The sequence below is a fragment of the Zophobas morio genome, unplaced genomic scaffold (genome assembly GCF_036711695.1).
Source record: "Zophobas morio isolate AGI-343-1 ecotype UQ-CSIRO unplaced genomic scaffold, CSIRO_AGI_Zmor_V1 ptg000008l, whole genome shotgun sequence".
In the NCBI taxonomy this organism is placed as follows: Eukaryota; Metazoa; Arthropoda; class Insecta; order Coleoptera; family Tenebrionidae; genus Zophobas; species Zophobas morio.
The window spans coordinates 2,188,361-2,212,593 of NW_026972113.1; the positions used below are offsets into that span (position 1 = coordinate 2,188,361).

The following is a 24,233-nucleotide window of genomic DNA, read 5'->3' on the forward strand; positions in this document are numbered from 1 at the left end:
TTAAGGCAGGTGTGGGTGTGGCTTAGTCTTTAGCTCCAATTTTTTCTTAATACATGTACATAATTTTCTTTGAATAACACGATATTGAAAAACATGTCTTACATGGTAATTTTTGTAGAAAAATAATAAGGATTTTGCAATTAAATTCCGCTCCTTTGGCTCTCGACGATTAAAAAAAAAATCATCACAGTTGCGACAGGGTGGGTGGGTGGGGCTTATAGTTTTCCTTTTTTCTTAATATACCTAGTCGTCTTTTCAGAACAAAAACTTCGAACATGTTTAAAATGGTAAATTCTTGTAGATAAATATGGATCTTGCAATTAAGCCCCGCCCCTCGATCTGACAACTAATGAAAATTTTTTTAAATTTTTTAATATACGTAGTATTCTTTGGACAACACGATACTCAAAAACATGTTTTTAATTTCTTGGATAGAAATAAGGATTTTGCAGTTAAGCTCCGCCCCCTTGGTGCATGACGAATAGAAAAAAATCATTACAATTGAGATGGGGTGAGTGGGTGGGGCTTCTCTTTTGGTTTTCTGTTTTAATTAATACATTTAGTTTTCTTTGTATAACACGATTACTTAAGAACATATTTCACATGGTAAAAAAATAAGGATTTTACAATTAAGCTCCGCCCCTCGGCTTACGACGAATAAAAAAAGTCATCAGAATCGAGATAGGGTGGGTGGGTGGGGCTTATATTTTTCCTTTTTTCTTAATATACATAGCCATCTTTTCACAACAAGAAACTTTAAACATTGTTAAAATGGTACATTTTTGCAAGGAAATGTGGATTTTGCAATTATGGGGCGGAGCCTACTTGCAAAATCGATATTTCCTTACACAAATTTTCCATTTTAAGTTTAATGTTACGAAAAGAAGTCTACACATATTACAAGAACAAGGCAAAATGAAAGCCCGCCCACCCGCCCTGTCTCAATTATGATGATTTTTTTTATTCGCCGTGAACCAAAGGGGCGGAGCTTAACTGCAAAATACTTATTTCTTTACGAGAAATTAAAAACCTGATTTTGAGAATCGTTCACAGAATACTATGTTTATTAAGAAAAAAAGGGAAAATATAAACCCCGCCCACCCACCCCGTCTCATTTGTGATGATTATTTTTATTCTTAGAAACCTAAAACACGTTTCAAATGATAAATATTTGTAAGGACATGTGGATCAATTGGCAGTTAGGCTCCGCCCCTAGGTCTACCAACGAATGAAAACTTCATTACTATTTAGATTAAGGCAGGAATGGGTGGGGCTTAGTCTTTGACTTTCATTTTTTCTTAATATATGTACATAATATTCTTTGAATAATACCATACTCAAAAACATGTCTTACATGGTAATTTCTTGTAGAGAAATAATAAGAATTTTGTAATTAAATTTCGGTCCTTTGGCTCTCGAAGATTAAAAAAAAAGTAGTCACTATTGAGATCGGGTGGGTGGGCGGGGCTTATATTTTGCCTGTTTTTCTTAAATACCTAGTCGTCTTTTCAGAACAAAAAACTTAAAACGTGTTTAAAATGGTAAATTCTTGTAAACAAATACGGATCCCGCCCCGCGATCTGACAACTAATGAAAAATTCATCACAATTGAGATCGGGGCGGGTCTGGGTGGGGCCTAATCTTTGCCGTCAATTTATTCCTAATATGTACAACACGATACTCAAAAACATGTTTTTAATTTTTATCATAGAAATAAGGATTTTGCAGTTAAGCTCCGCCCCCTTGGCTCATAACAAATAAAAAAAAATCATCACAATTGAGATAGGGTGGGTGGGCGGGCGGGGCTTATTTTTTACCTTTTTTTCTTAATATGTGTAGTCATGTTTTCACAACGAGAAACTTAAAAATGGTAATTTCTCGTAGAAAACAAGGTTTTTACAAATAAGGTCCACCCCTCGGCTTACGACGAATAAAAAAATCATCAGAATCGAGATAGGGTGGGTGGGCGGGGCTTATATTTTGCCTTGTTTTTTCTTAATATACATAGCCATCTTTTCAGAACAAGAAACGAACGTGGTTAATATGGTGCATTTTTGCAAGGAAATATGGATTTTGCAATTATGGGGCGGGGCCTAATTGCAAAATCAATATTTCTTTATATAAATTTTCCATTTTAAACATCTCTTAAGTTTCATGTTTAAACGATACATTTTTGTAAAGACTTATAGATCAATTTGCAATTAGGCTCCACCCCTAGGTCTGCCAACGAATGAAAACTTAATTACTATTCAGATTAAGGCAGGTGTGGGTGGAGCTTAGTCTTTAGCTCCTTTGACTCTCGACGATTAAAAAAAATCATCACACTTGCGACAGGGTGGGTGGGTGGGGCTTATATTTTGCCTTTTTTCTTAATACACCTACTCGTCTTTTCAGAACAAAAAACTTAAAACATGTTTAAAATAGTAAATTCTTGTAGATAAATATGGATCTTGCAATTAAGCCCCACCCCTCGATCTGACAACTAATGAATTTTTTTTTATTTATTCTTAATATACGTAGTATTTTTTGAACACGATACATGTTTTTAATTTCTCTGATAGAAATAAGGATTTTGCAGTTAAGCTCCGCCCCCTTGGCGCATGACGAATAGAAAAAAATCATCGCAATTGAGATGGGGCGGGTGGGTGGGGATTCTCTTTTGTTTTTCTGTTTTAATTAATACATTTAGTTTTCTTTGTGTAACACGATTACTTAAGAACAAATTTCACATGGTAAAAAATAAGGATTTTACAATTAAGCTCCGCCCCTCGGGTTACGACGAATAAAAAAAAATCACCAGAATCGAGATAGGGTGGGTGGGTGGGGCTTATATTGTGTCTTTGTTTTTCTTAATATATATATAGCCATTTTTTCACAACAAGAAACTTTGAAAGTTGGGTCTTAAATTCAAGTGGATCTCAAAGGTTATATATATTAGTGTCTTCCAATAAAACAAAGTCAGTGTTCACTATTTGGCCGTTTCGAGTGTACTTAGAGTGTAATGGTTTCTTTGAGATATTCATGAGTAGCTCATCGTAAACTAAATTGTGTAGGAACGGTCCCAAAGCCGAACCCTGAGGAATCCCGCTACACCTCAACTTTCTCTTTAGTTTTGAAGTCTTATATGTAGTTTGAAATTATGTGACAAAGACAGATTGTAAACATAACAGCATCCATTTGGTTATCGAACCTCAGATGACATTTATCCCAAAAAAAATCTGCTCATGAATAACAAAAGACGCAAATTAATGCTATTATGCACGATGTGTTTGTTCGGAGCGTGACAAACCCATAACAAACGCTTACTAGAAGTACATTCATTTCATGTTTTGCATGTTCGGGAGTTTTCGGTTCAGACTAGCAACGCATCGCTACCAAAACCGGAAAAATCGTGCCGAGCGCGAGAGAGATAGCCAGCTCATGCATTACATCCATTAAGACCCTGTTTTTGCGCCTCACAATCACAATCCCCGCATCAAACGCTTCCTCTAAGTCAGTTCGACCACTAAGCCTCGCCTGAGAGATTAAGTCGGTTTTCCTCTCAAGTCCACAAATAGTACAAAATAGCACTAAACGCCTCTTATTCCAACCATTTCCTAGCAGGATGCACTCGTAGAAATTACCTCCACTTATCCCAGCTATTTGCGTTGGTGATGGCATGAAAAGAGACGAAAGAATGAGGAAACCTCATCCTAAACGGCGTAAATGCTGTCTGTCTAAAGATCGAGCACCGTAAATTGCGTTAAAATTGATCCAACCTACAATAAATAGGAATTACACTCTCCCGAGCGAAACCTCGTCTCTTCCTTCTTGGCTGGAGTCCAAACGATTTACGCACCCATTGTGGATGTAAATCGAACTGCTGGCTCGCTTTAAAAAGCCGAAATAAACTCATGGCTACCGTTTAATTACAACGTGATGCATAAATTCCGTTCGAAAAACGCAACTACATTAAACGGTCGTGTTAGTACGGACGGCGTGACGGCACTAATGAATTATTTATGGTTTTTAGGTGTTAAAACGTGTGTGTTTCGATGTATTCAGCCAGAAAAGCAACTTTCTCGGTTTTATTGGGCTTATGAAGTACGGTTGTCGTTAAATTCAAATGCCGTTGGGTTATTCTACTGTTTCAGAGTTACGGCGGTGGTTAGCATTTCAATAAGCCGGGAGTAATAAATCCCGCTGCAATTAATAATTACATGTAATAAAGTTAATTACCGGAGAAATGATTGTAATGTTTCAATCAAAATAGTCGAATGCGTGGTTGCGATAGCAACTGATAAAAAATAAGCGTTATGTGGAGGGCGTAATCGAAACAGTATAGTGGACGCCGTACTTTGCAAAAACGTGACGATCCATTTTTTTTTTATGTTATTGGTTTCTTTCCATTTTCTTGATTCTGGTGCGGTTGGGTGTAGCGAACCTCATTAGTCTCTATTAGCCTCCCATAGTGACCATTTTTATTTGAGGAAGGTGTGAAATGCAGCTAACACAGTCATTATCTACGTTAATAAAGATATTTCCATGTAAATTAGTTCTTCTGGCACTTAATAAGTACTAATAATTATTACATTTACATTAATTGATGTCCCATAATAAATAAAACAAAGTTTAAAGCATTAAGGGGAATGCTACGTCGAGCACAATTACTAATGCCGCACTGGAGCCGTTTCCTTGTGTAATAATTATTGTCTACTTTACATAATTTACATTAGAACCTTGATTAATTACTAGAGTCTTCTTGCTGTCACCGTGTCGTATTTATCATTGGACTTGAATCATCCACGCTGAAAGCTAGACGCTAATATAGCTAATTTTGAGTCGTACAGTGCAAATAGCAGCTTAAAATTCTCCCCCTGGAATTTGCATCGTAAATTCCGTGTCGTATTAAGAAGTCTGCTCTTTTTATTTTGTCTTCTTGGTGCGAAAACCACTTTCTAATACTCGTAATGATTTGTTCAACAACCCGGCTTGACAATACAATGAATACACAAAGCACTTGCAAATGCATTTTTCTGCCTAGTTGCTAAAGAAACCAAGAACATGTTCTGCTGCACTCGTCTATTAACGGAATCAGGAACACATTTACAAACAGGTATCAGGACCTGATCGTCAGATTAATCATCTTTTCAAGCATATTGGAAAATATTCGAACTTACACAGTCCAGTGTCACCGGTATTAAATCACGACTTTCTTTTACCAGACTGCAATTTACGATAATAGCCATTGGACTATTTATGACATCGCATATAATTAGCTACCTGCTGTGCTTTGCTTATTATCTAATAAAATATAAGCTTTAACAAGTTAGAAATGCGCGATTGATGGATAGCGGAAACCCAACCTGATAATATTCTTTTAAACCTAGGTTCTTTACACTTTGTGATTGTGTTTTAACCGCTATGTACAATCGCACGCAAATGTTTTGAGCCTATGGGCGGATCGTTTTTGCCTGCCCTCACCGAAGAAGGCGGTCCAAATCCTTCAAGGGCAGAATTTGTAGGTAGGCTCAAACTACAACGAAATTCACATTTTACTCTATAAAATTTTATTGACAAAAACGGGACGGACAGTAGTTACATTTGGTAAGAAATATTTATGGCTCACATGTCGTTGAGTGACATGTAACTGGCATAATAATAAAAAAGTGCCATTTTTGTTAACTGATATTTTTTTCATAAATGTCGCAAAATTATTAAATTTGTCTAATCATCCCCACAAATAATGCGATGACGTCACTTCAAATTTATGCATAGTAAATGGGTTTTAAATTGTATACAGTAACATAGTCCTACACATGTAGTTTATGACTCCGTGTTGAATTTTTATCCGAAAAAAATCAAAATTTTAAAAACAATATTTTGCAATTTAATTTTGAATTTGCAAAATCGAATACTTTGAAATCTTGAAGATGTTTTAAAGTCATGATAAACATGATACATTTTTTATTAAAATATATTTGCTTATCCCCTCTAAAAAATTTATGACGTCACCTCAAAATTTTGCAGAATAAATCCTATCTTAAATGTATAAAATATGATGAGTTTTTATACTTGTGATTTATCACTGCATTAATATTTTTTTAGATTTGGTTATACAGGGTGTCTCAAAAAGGTTAATGACTAAGTCAATTTGTTTTATTGAAGAAATCAAGAATAGCAAAACTGAATACTTTGAAATATTGTAGATGTTTTAAAGTTTTTGTAAGCATGGTAACTTTTTCGAAAATTTGATTAATTAAAAAAACAGAAAATCGAAAAATACAAATCGTAAAAATCGAAAATCTAAAAATGGATAACCAAAAAATCGAAAATTCAATGAATCAAATACCGAGGTCGATCGAAAAGTGGAAATTCACAAACCTCAAAAATCGAAAAATCGAAAATAGAAAAACGGAAAAACCAAAAAATCGAAAAGTCAAAAATTTGTAATACTGAAAATTAAAAAAATCAAAAGCAAAAATTAACAAAAATCGGAAATTAAAATAATCAAAATATATAAAGCAGAAAAAATTGCAAAGCCTAAAAACTGAAACGAACAGAAAAATCGAAAAAGCAAAAAATTGGAAAAACAAAAATTCGAAAAATGTAAAATCGCAAAAGTGGAAAATCGAAAATCTGAATAAAGAAACTTGGAAATTCTGAAAATTGGAAAATCGAAAACCAAAAAATCGGAAAGAAACTAAATTGAAGTCCAAAAGGTGAGAATGGAAAAATTGAAAAACCGAAAATTCTAAAAATCGACAATGGACAAATTGAAAATCGCAAAATTTAAATTGAAAAATTGAACATTGAAAAATCTATGAATTGAAAAATCGAAAATTCGACTACTCAAATTTTCTAAAAATCGAAAAATCATAAAATCGAAATATCCAAAATTCTAATGGTCGAAAGTCTGAAAACTGAAAATCGAAAATTCTGAAAAGCGGAAAATAGAATATCGAAAAATTTAAAAGAAAGAAAATTGAAGTCTAAAAACCGAAGAATGGAAAAATTAAAAATCAAAAATTCGAAAAATCAAAACCGAAAAGTTCAAAGATTTGAAAAGGAAAATCGAAAAATCAAAAATCTGAAAATTGAAAAACCGAAAATCGAAAATTCAATGAAAATAATACGTAAAAAGCAAAAAATTGGAAAAACAAAAATTCGAAAAATCTAAAATCGCAAAAGTGGAAAATCGAAAATCTGAATAAAGAAACTTGGAAATTCTGAAAATTGGAAAATCGAAAACCAAAAAATCGGAAAGAAACAAAATTGAAGTCCAAAAGGTGAGAATGGAAAAATTGAAAAACCGAAAATTCTAAAAATCGACAATGGACAAATTGAAAATCGCAAAATTTAAATTGAAAAATTGAACATTGAAAAATCGATGAATTGAAAAATCGAAAATTCGACTACTCAAATTTTCTAAAAATCGAAAAATCATAAAATCGAAATATCCAAAATTCTAATGGTCGAAAGTCTGAAAACTGAAAATCGAAAATTCTGAAAAGCGGAAAATAGAATATCGAAAAATTTAAAAGAAAGAAAATTGAAGTCTAAAAACCGAAGAATGGGAAAATTAAAAATCAAAAATTCGAAAAATCAAAACCGAAAAGTTCAAAGATTTAAAAAGGAAAATCGAAAAATCAAAAATCTGAAAATTGAAACTCGAAAATTCGGAAAATCGAAAAGTAAAAAAATTGAAGTCTAAAAGCTGAAGAATGGAAAACTGAACAATCGAAAATTCGAAAATCAAATATTGAAAAATCGAAAAGCCGAAAAATCGAAAATTTGATGAATCAGATATGCGAAAAACAGAAAATCTGAAAATACAAAACTGAAAAATCGAAAATCTAAAAATGGAAAAACCGGAAATTCACAAATCTGAAAAATCGGAAATTTGCAAGATTGAAAAACCGAAAATTGAAAAATCAAAAAACCGAAAAATGGAAAATTCAAAAATCGAAAAATAGGAAAACAGAAAATTCGAAAATTCATAATATTGAAAACTCTAAAAGTCGACAATTCAAAAATCGAAAAGTAAACAAATTTCAAAGCCTAAAACGTGACGAACAGAAAAATCGAAAACTCGTAAAATCATAAAGTGGAAAATCGAAAACTGGAAATTGAAAATTCGGAGATTGGAAAATCGAAAATCGAAATATCGAGAATCGACAAATTAAAAAACCGAAAAATCGAAAAATTAAAAAATCGGAAATCGAAAAATGAAAAAAAAAAACGAAAATTCAAAAATCGAATAATCCGAAACTAAAATAATAGAAAAGTGGAAAAGTAAAAATTGCAAAGTCTAAAACTGACGAACAGAAAAATCGAAAAATTAAAAAAAATCGAAAAATATCTAAAAATGGAAAAATCGAAATGCTCAAAAATCGAAAATTCGATTAATCAATATTCTCAAAATCGAAAAAACGGACACAAATCCACAAATCTGAAAAATCGAAAATCGAAATATCGAGACTCGAAAAATTAAAAAACCGAAAAATTGGAAAATCCCAAATCGAAAAATGAAAAAACCAAAAATTCAAAAATCAAACTATCGGAAAGTAAAATAATCGAAAAATGAAAAATAAAACAAATCGCAGAACCATAAAAACTGAAACAAACAGAAAAATCGAAAAACCACAAAATCGGAAAAACGAAAATCGAAAAATCGTAAAATCAGAAAATGGAAAATCGAATACTCGAAAATTGAAAAATTGAAGGTCGAAAAATAAAAAAACCAAAAAATCGAAAAATTTAATGATTAATGGAAAATCGAAGAATTAAAAACGTAAAATCGAAAATTCAAAAATCAAAAAAAATCGGAAAGTAAAATGTAATCGAAAAATACAAAAAAGTTGCAGCAAAGTCTAAAAACTGACCAACCGAAAAATCAACAAATCGAAAATGGAAAAACCGAAAACTCGAAAATTTGATGAATCAGACATGCGAAAAACAGAAAATCTGAAAATATAAAACTGAAAAATCGAAAATCTAAAAATGGAAAAACCGAAAATCGAAAATTCAATGAATATAATACGTAGGTCGATCGAAAAACCGGAAATTCACAAATCGGAAAAATCGGAAATTTGCAAGATTGAAAAACCGAAAAATGGAAAATTCAAAAATCGAAAAATAGGGAAACAGAAAATTCGAAAATTCATAATATTGAAAACTCTAAAAGTCGACAATTCAAAAATCGAAAAGTAAACAAATTTCAAAGCCTAAAAAGTGACGAACAGAAAAATCGAAAACTCGTAAAATCATAAAGTGGAAAATCGAAAACTGGAAATTGAAAAATCAGAGATTGGAAAATCGAAAATCGAAATATCGAGAATCGACAAATTAAAAAACCGAAAAATCGAAAAATTAAAAAATCGGAAATCGAAAAATGAAAAAAAAAAACGAAAATTCAAAAATCGAATAATCCGTATCTAAAATAATAGAAAAGTGGAAAAGTAAAAATTGCAAAGTCTAAAACTGACGAACAGAAAAATCGAAATGCTCAAAAATCGAAAATTCGATTAATCAATATTCTCAAAATCGAAAAAACAGACACAAATCCACAAATCTGAAAAATCGAAAATCGAAAAATCGAGACTCGAAAAATTAAAAAACCGAAAAATTGAAAAATCCCAAATCGAAAAATGAAAAAACCAAAAATTCAAAAATCAAACTATCGGAAAGTAAAATAAACGAAAAATGAAAAAATAAAACAAATCGCAGAAACATAAAAACTGAAACAAACAGAAAAATCGAAAAACCACAAAATCGGAAAAACGAAAATCGAAAAATCGTAAAATCAGAAAATGGAAAATCGAATACTCGAAAATTGAAAAATTGAAGGTCGAAAAATAAAAAAACCGAAAAATCGAAAAATTTAATGATTAATGGAAAATCGAAGAATTAAAAACGTAAAATCGAAAATTCAAAAATCAAAAAAATCGGAAAGTAAAATATAATCGAAAAACGCAAAAAAGTTGCAGCAAAGTCTAAAAACTGACCAACCGAAAAATCAACAAATCGAAAAACGGAAAAACCGAAAACTCGAAAATTCAAAATACCGCAAATTTGAAAAATCAGAAAATGGGAAAGTAAAAAAATCGAAAAGTTGATAGAAAAATGGAAACTGAAAAATCTAATTAGATGAAACGGTAGGTCGAAAAAACGAAAAATCGAAAATCGAAGTGATCTTTTTTTGAGACAGCCTGTATAAGTAAATCTAAAAAATATTACTGCAATGATAAATCACAGGTACTGACTCATCATATCAAATTTTGCCATGACGTCATGCATTTTTTGGCAAAGATAAGCAAATACATTTTGATCGTGAAGTTTATAAACTGAAAATTTTTTTTGTTTTTTGAAATGTAGTACACTCCAAAAAATGTCCGTGACTTAATTTAATGTGAATTTTACAACTATGGTTGGCACAATTAGACCTAATATTAGTGTGATTTTGAGCATATTCTCGATTTTATTAGAGCAGAATAGGTTTTTTTCCTAATTTTATAAGTTACGGAAACTAATAGCACATTACAGATATTGCAAAAAAAATTGGGCTCAGGTTCCAACTAATTGACAAGATTTCAATTAATACCCAAAAACCCAAAAAATATAAATGGAATGGTAAATCATAAGTATAGACTCATCATATTCTGAACATTTTAGATAGGGTATTTATAAAATTAAAACTAATTCAGAGTAAGAATTTGGTCAACACGTAAATTTCGTTTAGGACGATTTGTACCGCCTCCTTCGGTGACGACCGGCAAAAATGATCCGCCCATAGGCTCAAAACATTTGCGTGCGATTGTACAAACCGCGTCAGGAGACAAAACGGGGAAACACCAACATTCCGAAGATACCAACATCATTACGCATTTATTTACGTCCATTCGACATGATTTCAGAATTATCTCGGAACAGATTCATCGATTATAGTAATTAGACCTAATAACTCACGTATAAGTCGTGAAATACGAAGTTCGTGGCCGCAAAGTTGCGTACCCAGATTTAGAAGACAAACCAGGTTGACCCCTGGAAATCCGCAAACCTCATTCGAGTGCACCCTAGACTAAAACGCGTGTTGTGTGTTCCAGGGCCGGCAGGACCTCTCCGCGTCCGGCGTCGAGCTGGGTCATCCCGAGAAGCTACCCAAGACCCGCCCCTCCAACCCCCGCACCCGCGTGGACCAGGGAGTCATGACCCAGAGCTGCCCCACGCCGCCACAAACCCGCCGCAAGTTCTTCCTCAGCCCGAAGGCCCTTCGCAGCCCGTTTTCGCAGCGAAACTCGCGCCAGCCGCCCGTGGATTCTGCCTCATCCGGTATGTAGTCTTCAGGATGGCGCGGGCGGCACGTGGGCTAGTGCAATATCCGTTCGCGGCGCGACATTAGATGTGGGATGCTAAAAATACGGCCAGACGACTGTCTGGATGGTCCGGGTTGCATGGGTTCGGCAAGTGAATTGATGATTGCTGCGAATGACAGTGTGACAGTTGTAGAGCACAAGAACGGCGTGGGTTGGTGCAAACCCCGTTCTTGGGTTACGAAATAACCTATCGCCATTTTGCTTTCCTCAGCCGCCATGACCTCCTCAACCACGTCGAATGAGGGCCGCCATTGGCCGAGCGTCGTTTTGGGCAAAATCCGGTCTTTGTGGTCGGCAGGAACTTCCGGTCCGAGTGCCGGACTGAACCAGCTAGTGTCAGGCAGGGTCAAATCAGACTTAACGCATGATGTGTCCCACATTTTTTTAGTTAGCTCCGCATGAATAAGCACATTTTTTTTACTGGACGTATTTTAACCTGTGTGCTAATTACACATCGCTTCCGTTGCTTCTTTATTTTAATTAAAATGATTGGTGTCATTATTTTCCTTTTTTGTTTTTTTTTTTTGGTTTGATTTTATTCCACTTTTCAATCGTAACGCGCTCTCATTTTTATTTGTTGTGTGTTGAGTGTAATTTAATTGTGGCCGCTCCAGGAAGGTGTTTAATTAAGCGCAATTTGCAGATGATGAAGGTGGAACTGTTAAGCCGATTTCAAATAAGAAGTCTTCGGATAATGATATGTACATGAGACTAGGTCTGTTACTGGGGGACGGTGCTAGAAGAACCAAGAGGATACAAGGAAGGAGCAGTCATGAGTCGTGTTCGTCGCTTGCGAGTTACGACGCAGCTGCTATGCTATCCACCAACACGAGTCCTGTTTCCACCTTGACGGGAAGCTCGGAGGACCAACACAGGATCAACCCTAGTTCGGACAGCGTTGGTTCCCTGATGTCTATGTCTATGTCGGGCCAAAGCAACTGCAGTTCGAGCCCGGTTAGCAGACGACACAGCGTCACAAGTACTCCCTCCTTGACATTCCCAATAAACTTCTTCTGACCCTTTTTACATTTGCAGCCTCTCAACCTGGACAAGTCGAAGATCTCAACATGTTCCGGAACCGCCGGACGTGCGTAAGACGGTCCGCCCGAGGCGGCACCATCAAGGGACCAGTAGACCCTAAAATTCGTTTCGCACAATACAGAACGCCCCAACTGACCCTCAAACCCCTATTCTTTGAAGTACCTCTCCAAGAGCCCGACCCGTTGTTCCTGGGACGACACTGGTTGATCAAAGAAATCGAAGACATAGTCGGTAAGCACTCACCATGTTGATTTGGTTGGGTCTAAACTAGGTTTTAGGTTCTTCGAGCTCTGGTGTTCTCCTCACCGGAAATCCCGGGACGGGTAAAACCGCTCTTATTCTTCAGCTCGTGGAACACAGTTGCTTCGGCCGAAGAAAAGAACCCGTTTATCAATCAGTCCATTCACCCGATAGATCCAGAAGCCCGCAAAGTATCTACTACCAAATAGACTTGATTTCGGAAAGATTGAAACCGCTAGCTAACAGTGTAGTGGCATATCATTTTTGTCAAGCCGACAATAACAATACGTGCCTTGTACCTGACTTTATCCATTCAATAGCTGCGCAGTTGTGTCAAGCGCCACAGTTATCGGGGTATCGGGACTACTTGTTGGGAGAGCCGCATCTGCAAGCCGCCTTGTCCCTAAAAGAGTGTATAGTCAATCCAGACGTAGCTTTGACTAGAGGGATTTTAGAACCTCTAGCCAGTTTGAGACGCGTCGGCAAACTGGAGAATCTCAATTGCGTAATCTTGGTAGATGCTCTTTGTGAAGCCGAATATCACAGACCCGACCATGGCGACACAATCACGACGTTTCTGGCTAAGCACACCCCCAACTTCCCCTCGTGGTTGAAAGTAGTGGCAACAGTGCGAACGCAGCTACAGGACGTCACAAAACAACTACCCTACACCCGAATCACCGTCGACAACACCAATTCCAACGAAAACATCACCAAGGACGTGCTAAGCTACATCAATTTCAGGCTTCAAAACAGCCCTAGTATCCAGAGCAACATAACCTCTTCGACTTCCGGTAAATCCGAGAGCGGTAGCATTTCTCAACACAAATTCTCCCAACACTTGCTGAACCTCAGCAATGGCTCCTTCCTCTTCGTCAAACTAACCCTCGACTTGATCGAACGTGGACACTTAGTGGCGAAATCCAGCGGTTACAAAGTGTTACCAGTGACTTTGGCCCAAATCTATCTCTTGCATTTCAACCTTCGCTTCCCCACCGTGCGTTCCTTTGAAAAAGTCGCCCACATTCTCAGTGTTTGCTTGGCAGCTCTCTACCCTCTCACCCTCCTCGAGATCTACTACTCCGTCAACTCACTCCTCGTGGACAATTTTTTGCCCTGGAATGAGTTCTTCCAACGCTTCAAACTTCTATCCGGCTTCCTCGTCAAGCGTTTAGACAACACCTATATGTTCTTCCACCCTTCCTTCAGGGAGTGGTTGATCAAACGCGACGAAAACGAAAACACCAAGTTCTTGTGCGACCTTCGGTCAGGTCATTCGGGGATAGCGTTCCGCTTATCCCGTGTTCAAGCACCTCTGGATGAAGAGAAAACTCTCGAATTGGGACACCACATCCTCAAAGCTCACGTTTATAGAAACATGTCTTTGCCGACGCTAACCGCACGGGACTTGCAAGCTTTCTGGGTGTCCGAAAGCTCGGAGAACGTGTCGGCTGCTGTGTGTAACTTACGCAACATGTACAGTCCTAACGTGAAAGTATCCCGGCTTTTGTTACTAGCTGGGGCTTCCCCGAATCACGTGACTGAGTACTTAGGTAACGCGCCGGTACTGTGCGTGTACGCGAATGAGGGTATAGTACCCATGGTGTCGCTGTTGTTGGAGTTTGGAGCCGACGTGGAACTGACGAACAGTCAAGGTTCAACCGCTTTGTCGTTAGCCGCAGCCAAAGGACACTGTGATATAGTACGACATCTGATAGCTGCAGGAGCCAGTCCGGGACACGTCGATACCGCAGGGTACTGCCCTCTGGTTCACGCCGCCAGAAACGGCTGCTTGAACGTCGTCGGGTACTTGCTAGCTTGTGATTGGATCATCAAGAGTCCCGAAGACGTGGAACTGGCAGAAGCGGCACAACAGGCGTTGGTAGCAGCGGCTAGTCAAGGCCACGTTGAAATCGTGGAGTACCTTCTGGACATGGCGGAAGTCAATGTCGATTGTACGGATAGCATAACAGGAGAAACCGCGTTGACGGTGGCTGCGTCGAACGGCTGCCATGGTGTTTGCACTACTTTAGTAGGCCGAGGTGCGAGTTTGTCAGTTTGTAACAAAAAAGAGATGGCGCCGTTGTTGTTAGCCGTGAAGGAAGGTCATTGGGCCGTGGCTGAACGACTAATACAGAACCATGCAGCCATTGAACAAAGTGACAACGTCGGACGATCTCCGTTGATGTTGGCAGCGTCTGAGGGTCACGTCGGTTTGATCGAACTTCTTCTAAATAAAGGTTGGTGGATTTGGAAACACACTGGTTTAAACTTAAATTGTTTGTTTGTAGGGGCCGAAATTAATAAGGAGGACCGGGAAGGGCTGACGCCCCTATGTTGGGCTTGCCTCCGCGGCAAACTGAAAGCAGTCCAATGTTTAGTGGAACGAGGTGCCAATATTAATCACACTGACAAGACTGGGCGCACCCCGTTGGACTTAGCGGCGTTCCAAGGAAGTCCAAATGTAGTCCAATTGTTGATAGACAATGGTGCTTTAATCGAACACGTCGACATTAACGGAATGCGACCTTTGGACCGAGCCATCGGGTGTAGAAACATACAAGTAGTGCAGTGCTTTTTGAAAAAAGGGGCTAAATTGGGGCCAGCCACATGGGCCATGGCCTCAGGCAAGCCAGATATACTGTAAGTAACAAACCAACAACCCCATCTGGTTTAAACAACCACTTATAGGCTTATTCTCCTGAATAAACTTCTTGAAGATGGTAACACGTTATATCGCAAGGGTAGATTAAGGGAGGCGGCCCATCGCTACCAATACGCCCTCAAGAAATTCCCCGGCGAAGACCAAGCCGACCACAACAAGGCTTTCAGGCAGCTGCACGTCAATTTCCTCCTCAACTACTCCAGATGTAAACGAAAACTGAACGTAAGTGTTGTCATTGCTACAACCGACATACTAATAAGTCGTGTTTTGTGTCAACAGGAAACCGAAGAAGCCATGGAACTGGCCAACGAAGTCCTAACCATGAACCCCGACTCATACGAAGCTTTCTATTCCAGAGCTAAGGCCAAACTCGATCTGAAAATGTACGAGAACGCGTTGTCGGATATGAGGGAGGCCTTAAGATTAGCGCCTGCGCAGAACGTCGAAGTAAGGAAGGTTTTGGCGCACTTGAGAGACGAGATCACTAACAAGATGGCGTCTCCGTCTGCGCGTTTTTCGAACCATCGTGACTTAGCAATGTCTGTTGACACTTTACATGAGTAAGAAAATTAGGAAATATCACCAGTGCCTTTTCAATGCATTATTTGGAAGACTGATTTTTGACGAAATTCTCTTTGTGAATATGTTAGGTTGTATTGCTATGTATATAACTTACTATTTGAATTAATTTATTTTAACTGTTATTTTTGGGTTCATCTTATCATTCCCATGGATAGAATATCCTAATTGTTGGTTATTTATTTTTGATTTTTTTTTTCACAAGTTTGAAAGGTTAAGTTGCGTTTATCAGTGGTGGTAGACTATCGTTATAGTCAATGCTTAAGAAATAAGACAGTTTTGTGACAGGAAATATTGTTTATTTAGGTATATTTTATTTACACTGCCTACAGTACTACAAAACTACTATTTTACAATGTAAATTTTTGTTAAGCGCAGTAAACGATTGTTTTACATGTGTATAGATTTTAAGATCCAGTTGACAATAAACTAATCACAACACTGCACAAACTATATTGTTTTACGGAAAAATGGTGTAGTTCCTTAATTTTGATAAAATTTAAATTAATTCAAATGATATTTCTGTGTTTAAAATTATTTATTTGTATGAGATACGTGTTTGACTTGTATTATGTATTGCAAAATGGTTTCTTGCCAAGCATGTTAAATATTTATGAAATTCAGTATTTTATTATTTATTCCTTTTTTAGACAGTTTGACTGTTCATGTTTGTGTGCAAAAGTGTAACGAAATTGAAACATTAAAGGTGCTACTTATGTTATAGAATCATATTTTATGTCACGGAGAAAAAATATTTGTAATAAAGCTATAATATAAATGCTACATTTTCTTTTTTTTTTAATAACAGACCTTGATGACCCTTGAATAATAAGAAGTGTGGTAAGTAGACTGACAAAATAATGTACGATCGTGATCACAACTAATATTGTCTCGAAATAGGCAACCAACAATACAAACGAGTATTGAAATTTCTCAAATTGCTCCTGCATTTGAGACTTTCACATAAACTAATATAATATAACATCAAATTTAATCATTATCGAAGTCGTGAATGTGTAATAGAAATCGTACTATCGATATACTGAATGAAACGCAACTCTCGGCAAAAAATTCCCCTTAATTCAATTAAATTGACCTTTTCCCAAAGCAATATCACTCCGTAAGTGGACACCCGCTCTGTTGATTAATTTTTTTATCTAACAGTTATTCACAAGTGATTAAATATCATCTGTTACCTTGTCTCTGGTGCAACTGTATATCAGTATTTGAAATTGTTTCACTGCTGGTAACGGATTATTGGAATAAAAATGTTTTAATGGGATTATTAAGCCCGATGGCTTGCACATTTTATAGCCGTCTGTCTGTCCGGGCGTTTAATTTAATAATTATCAGGTTTCAGCACCGGAAGTGGAATGTTGTACGCAAACTTTTGAAAAAACAAATATAACGGTATTGTGGTTGTAAATGTTCGTTCAATCGAGTTGGCTGTGAGTTCACGCTTTATTGAAATTATGAACTCAATTAGAATTTGTCAAAAGGCACACAAGTACTCATCTTGAACTTCTATTTAAAGCAGGCGGCAACTTTTAGCGTTATAGTCAAACATTCATAATTGGTATACAAAGGTGTGGCAACTTTTTGGTGAAAGAAAAGAAAATGAATCTCTTACCTCAAATATTAATAATGCAATAAAACAGGAGTTATTAGTGTTATTACCTTTGGCAGTCATCCACGTGAGCGTAAATCCGCGAATTTAGGAACGAGTCTTCGCTTTACTAGCTTAAGTCAAGTGGTTTCCGGTAGTCAGTCCTGCGTTACTAATAGAAGAGTGTTTCGTCACGTGGAAAGTACTTTTTCTGTGGAGTCTCGAGTCTCGAGTTCGCCATGACCGTAGATCTTCGAATATAATTAACTTGAAAAAGTCTTGAGTGCCGGGTAAATTATTTAAAACAGTTTTGGAAATCCTTGGTGTTCTATTTTTGGACAATTCTGACCTGACCCGTTTTTGAGTCAATTTTGGCACCTCGTATTTTTTTTTAAATTTAAAACAATCTTGAGAAATTAATTAAATATCTTAGAGGATACGTCATTTGCTAAAATCAGTCTTATCTTAATAGGTACTACCCCGCCCTCTCTTCTCATTTGCCAAAATCACTCTTTTCTTACCAGGAACTAGCCCCGCCCACCCGCCCTCTATTTTGTTAGTGGGATCTCATCTGCCAAAGTCAGTCTTATCCTAGCAGGTACTAGCCCCGCCCACCCACCCTCTCTTTTCTTAGAAGATATGTCATCTGCCAAAATCATTTTTATCTTAACTAGTAGGGTAAGACTGATTTTGTCAAATGACATACCCTTTAAGAAAATGAGGGCGGGTGGGCGGAGTTAGTACCTGTTAAAATAAGATCGATATTGGCAAATGACATATCCCCTAAGAAAAGAGAGGGTGAGTGGGGGGGCTAGCAGCTATTGCAGTTAATTTTAGGTCCTCTGGTGTTTTATTTTTGGATAATTTTAAAGGAATCTGGTCTTTCGTTGCTGGATGAACTTGAAAAAAATCTTTTGAGCTTTTAGTGTTTTATTCTTTAGGAATTTGAAAAAGTCTTGAGTGTTGCAGTGTTTTTTTCTTAATTCGGGAGACTCTTGGGTACGCATGGTGTATTATTTTGGGAGCCCATGGATATATTTTTTGTAAATTATTTAAAACAATTTTGGGTGTTCTATTTTTGGAAAATTCTGACTCACTTGTTTTTGAGTTAATTTTGGGACCCCGTCTTTTTTTTTGAAAAATTTAGGTATTCCTGTTTGGAAAGAATTTGAAAGTGCTTTGGAGCCTCCAGTGTCTTTTTTTATAATAATTTAATTAAATTTCTTAGAGGGTTCGTCATATGCTAAAATTAGTCTTATCTTACCAGGAACTAGCCCCGCCCACCCACCCTCTCCTTTCTTAGATGGTATGTCATTTGCTAAAATCAGTTTTATCTGAGCAAGTACTGATGACATACCTTCTAAGAAAAAAAGGAGTGGGTGGGCGGGCGGGGCTAGTACCTGCTAAGATAAAAGTGATTTTGGCAAATCACATACCTTCTAAAAAAAGACAGGGTGGGTGGGGGGGGGCTACTACCTGCTAAGGTTAGACTGATTTTCTCATTTTTTTTGTTAATTATTTTAAAGAATTTTGGGGCTATGTCATTTGCGAATATCAGTGATATGTAAGCAGGAACTAACCCCGCCCACCCACCCTGTCGTTTTTTAGAATGTATGTGAGTTGCCAAAATCAGTCTTACCTTAGCAGGTACTAGCCCCGCCCACCCACCCTCTCTTTTCTTAGAAGATATGTCATCTGCCAAAATCATTTTTATCTTCGCAACTACCAGGTACTAGCTCATTTTTCAGCTACTAGGGTAAGACTGATTTTGTCGAATGACATACCCTCCAATAGAAGAGAGGGTGGGTGGGCGGGGCTAGTACCTGCTATGATAAGAGTGATTTTGGCAAATGAGATCCCTCTAAGAAACTGAGGGCGGATGGGCGGGGTTACTACCTGTTAAAATAAGATCGATATTGGCAAATGACATACCCCCTAAGAAAAGACCGGGTGGGTGGGTGGGGCAGTAACTGCTAAGATAAAACTGATTTTGACCAATGAGACACATTCTAACAAAATAAAGGGCGGGCGGGCGGGGTCAGTATTTGCTAAAATAACATCGATTTAGACAAATGACATACCCTCTAAGAGAAGAGAGAGTGGGTGGGCGGGGCTAGTAGCTACTGCAGTTAATTTTAAGTCTTGTGGTGTTTTACTTTCGGATAAATTTAAAGGAATTTGATGTTTTTTTACTGGATGAACTTGAAAAAATCTTGATCTTCTAGTGTCTTATTTTTTACGAATTTGAAAAAGTCTTGAGTGTTGCAGTGTTTTTTTTTTAATTCGAGAGACTCTTGGGTACCCATGGTGTATAATTTTGTGAGCCCATGGATATATTTTTTGTATAAATTATTTAAAACAATTTTGGGGGACTTTGGTGTTCTATTTTTGGAAAATTCTGACTGACCTGTTTTTGAGTAAATTTTGGGACCCCGTCTTTTTTTTTTTGAAAAATTTAGGTATTCCTGTTTGGAAAGAATTTGAAAGTGCTTTGGAGCCTCCAGTGTCTTTTTTTATAATAATTAAATTAAATTTCTTAGAGGATTCGTCATATGCTAAAATTAGTCTTATCTTACCAGGAACTAGCCCCGCCCACCCACCCTCTCTTTTCTTAGATGGTATGTCATTTGCTAAAATCAGTTTTATCTGTACTGAGTACTGTAGTACTGATGACATATCTTCTAAGAAAAAAAGGAGTGGGTGGGCGGGCGGGGCTAGTACCTGCTAAGATAAAAGTGATTTTGGCAAATCACATACCTTCTAAAAAAAGACAGGGTGGGTGGGCGGGGCTAATACCTGCTAAGGTTAGACTGATTTTCTCATTTTTTTTGTTAATTATTTTAAAGAATTTTGGGGCTATGTCATTTGCCAATATCAGTGATATGTAAGCAGGAACTAACCCCGCCCACCCACCCTGTCGTTTTTTAGAATGTATGTGAGTTGCCAAAATCAGTCTTACCTTAGCAGGTACTAGCCCCGCCCACCCACTCTCTCTTTTCTTAGAAGATATGTCATCTGCCAAAATCATTTTTATCTTCGCAACTATCAGGTACTAGCTCATTTTTCAGCTACTAGGGTAAGACTGATTTTGTCAAATGACATACCCTCCAATAGAAGAGAGGGTGGGTGGGCGGGGCTAGTACCTGCTATGATAAGAGTGATTTTGGCAAATGAGATCCCTCTAAGAAACTGAGGGCGGATGGGCGGGGTTACTACCTGTTAAAATAAGATCGATATTGGCAAATGACATACCCCCTAAGAAAAGACCGGGTGGGTGGGTGGGGCAGTAACTGCTAAGATAAAACTGATTTTGACCAATGAGACACATTCTAACAAAATAAAGGGCGGGCGGGCGGGGTCAGTATTTGCTAAAATAACATCGATTTAGACAAATGACATACCCTCTAAGAGAAGAGAGAGTGGGTGGGCGGGGCTAGTAGCTACTGCAGTTAATTTTAAGTCTTGTGGTGTTTTACTTTCGGATAAATTTAAAGGAATTTGATGTTTTTTTACTGGATGAACTTGAAAAAATCTTGATCTTTTAGTGTCTTATTTTTTACGAATTTGAAAAAGTCTTGAGTGTTGCAGTGTTTTTTTTTTAATTCGAGAGACTCTTGGGTACCCATGGTGTATAATTTTGGGAGCCCATGGATATATTTTTTGTATAAATTATTTAAAACAATTTTGGGGGACTTTGGTGTTCTATTTTTGGAAAATTCTGACTGACCTGTTTTTGAGTAAATTTTGGGACCCCGTCTTTTTTTTTTGAAAAATTTAGGTATTCCTGTTTGGAAAGAATTTGAAAGTGCTTTGGAGCCTCCAGTGTCTTTTTTTATAATAATTAAATTAAATTTCTTAGAGGATTCGTCATATGCTAAAATTAGTCTTATCTTACCAGGAACTAGCCCCGCCCACCCACCCTCTCTTTTCTTAGATGGTGTGTCATTTGTTAAAATCAGTTTTATCTGAGCAAGTACTGATGACATACCTTCTAAGAAAAAAAGGAGACGGTGGGCGGGCGGGGCTAGTACCTGCTAAGATAAAAGTGATTTTGGCAAATCACATACTTTCTAAAAAAAGACAGGGTGGGTGGGCGGGGCTAGTACCTGCTAAGGTTAGACTGATTCTGTCATTTTTTTTTTTGTTAATTATTTAAAAGAATTTTGTGGCTATATCATTTGCCAATATCAGTGATATCTAAGCAGATACTAGCCCCACCCACCCACCCTGTCGTTTTTTGGAAGGTATGTGAGTTGCCAAAATCACTTTTATCTTAGCAGGTACTAGCCCCGCCCGCCCACCCTCTCTTTTTTTAGAAAGTATGTCATCTGCCAAAATCATTTTTATCTTAACTAGTAGGGTAAGACTGATTTTGTCAAATGACATACCTTTTAAGAAAATGAGGGCAGGTGGGCGGGGTTAGTAACTGTTAAAATAAAATCGATATTGGCAAATGACATATCCCCTAAGAAAAGAGAGGGTGGGTGGGCGGGGCAGTAGCTTCTAAGATAAGACTGATTTTGGCTAATGATATACCTTCTAAGAAAATACAGGGTGGGTGGGTGGGGTTAATATTTGTTAAAATAACATCGATTTTGACAAATGACGTGCCGTCTAAGAAAAGAGAGGGTGAGTGGGCGGGGCTAGCAGCTATTGCAGTTAATTTTAGGTCCTCTGGTGTTTTATTTTCGGATAATTTTAAAGGAATCTGATGTTTCGTTGCTGGATGAACTTGAAAAAATCTTATGAGCTTTTAGTGTTTTATTTTTTACGAATTTGAAAAAGTCTTGAGTGTTGCAGTGTTTTTTTTTTAATTCGGGAGACTCTTGGGTACCCATGGTGTATTATTTTGGGAGCCCATGGATATATTTTTTGTAATTTTGGGGGACTTTGGTGTTCTATTTTTGGAAAATTCTGACTGACTTGTTTTTGAGTTAATTTTGGTACCCCGTCTTTTTTTTTGAAAAATTTAGTTATTCCTGTTTGGAAAGAATTTGAAAGTGCTTTGGAGCCTCCAGTGTCTTTTTTTAAAATAATTTAATTAAATTTCTTAGAGGATTCGTCATATGCTAAAATTAATCTTATCTTACCAGGAACTAGCCCCGCCCACCCACCCTCTCTTTTCTTAGATGGTATGTCATTTGCTAAAATCAGTTTTATCTGAGCAAGTACTGATGACATACCTTCTAAGAAAAAAAGGAGTGGGTGGGTGGGCGGGGCTAGTACCTGCTAAGACAAAAGTGATTTTGGCAAATCACATACCTTCTAAAAAAACACAGGGTGGGTGGGCGGGGCTATTACCTGCTAAGATTAGACTGATTTTCTCATTTTTTTGTTAATTATTTTAAAGAATTTTGGGGCTATGTCATTTGCCAATATCAGTGATATCTAAGCAGGTACTAGCCCCACCCACCCACCCTGTCGTTTTTTAGAAGGTATGTGAGTTGCCAAAATCAGTCTTACCTTAGCAGGTACTAGCCCGCCCACCCACCCTCTTTTTTTTTATAGGGATGTCACTGGCCAAAAACCCTTTTATCTTAGCAATTACTAGCCCCGCCCACCCCCCTCTCTTTTCTTAGAGGGTATGTGTTTTGCTAAAATTAGTTTATCTGAGCAAGTACTGATGACATACCCTCTAAGAAAATAGGGGACGGGTGGGTGGGCCTTGTATTTGTTAAGATAAAAATGATTTTGGCAAATGACATATCTTCCAAGAAAGAGAGGGTGGGTGGGCGGGGCAGTAACTGCTAAGATACTCTCTTTATCTTCTATTATAATTTTTGCTAAATTTCAAACAAAATTCTTCTCTATCTTTCTATTTCAAAGCAGAATTTTTCTAGAACCTTTTTGAATGCACGTCAAGTAAAAATATTTTTCTGACGAAGTTTCAGGTCTTCTCCTATACTTACTATATTTTCCGAAATGTTTAGAAATCTGTCAAGGTAACGCTTTCCGGGTATGGAACTTTCCAAAGTTTTGTTTGTTCTTTGTTAATTTACTTTTATCTTCAGGATTAATTATTTCTGAGGACCAAATTTTGGTACCCCTTTTGGCTTCAATCAAAATTATTTCAAATATTGCTCCAAATCTTTTGAATTTTCTTCTAAATTCTCGTATTCTGCCTCGTCGAGAATGTTTAGATCTTTCTCAAGATCTTTGTCCAGAATTTCCTTAGAACATTTTTAAATAAATTACTGAATTTTATAGAATTTCGTGAACATCTCCAGTTTTCAATTTTTTCTTCATATCGTCTATAATTTGAACTAACCAAGACAATACTCTTTGACCATAGAAGATTTTAGAACTTTTAAAACTTCATCTTTATCTACGCTTCTACACTGCAATCCAAGTTCTTTGCTGTCTTTCTGTTTGAAAGTAGAATTCTTTTAGAAACCTTTTGAATTCATGTTAAGTATTTTTTGTTTAGAAGATTTCAGATCTTCCCCTCTACTATGTTTTTTTCGAAGCGTTGAGAAATTTGTCAAGAGATCTTCTTGGATCTTGTTAAATGATACTATGGTGAAACTGTTCAACATTGTAAGGGTAATGTTTTCCTAGAATGGGTTTTTCTAGAACTTTATCTGTTCTTCGTCAATTTACTTTTATCTTCAGTATTAATTATTTCTGAAGACCAAATTTTGGTACACCTTTTATCTTCCATCAGAATTCCATTATTAAATCTTCTGGAATTTCGTCAACACCTCTACTTTTAATTTTTTTCTTGATATCGTCTATTTCAACTAACCAA

At 36.9% G+C, this 24,233-nt stretch overlaps 1 protein-coding gene across 7 annotated transcripts in view; it reads left to right on the forward strand.

The window, feature by feature from the left end:
- The window catches only part of LOC135125009 (protein TANC2), a 267,204-nt gene extending 251,200 nt beyond the window's left edge, over positions 1–16,004 (forward strand). For 6 of the 7 annotated variants that reach the window (XM_064050277.1, XM_064050281.1, XM_064050279.1 and 3 more), the window contains exons 5-12: positions 11,085–11,310; positions 11,566–11,694; positions 11,998–12,333; positions 12,390–12,626; positions 12,674–14,875; positions 14,927–15,278; positions 15,327–15,522; positions 15,580–16,004. In XM_064050277.1, coding sequence (XP_063906347.1) covers positions 11,085–11,310; positions 11,566–11,694; positions 11,998–12,333; positions 12,390–12,626; positions 12,674–14,875; positions 14,927–15,278; positions 15,327–15,522; positions 15,580–15,864 — 3,963 coding nt within the window. In that variant the 3' untranslated portion in view covers positions 15,865–16,004. The remainder of the gene's footprint in view (positions 1–11,084; positions 11,311–11,565; positions 11,695–11,997; positions 12,334–12,389; positions 12,627–12,673; positions 14,876–14,926; positions 15,279–15,326; positions 15,523–15,579) is intronic. The other variant, XM_064050284.1, reaches the window with a different exon arrangement.
- Positions 16,005–24,233: the final 8,229 nt, after the last annotated feature.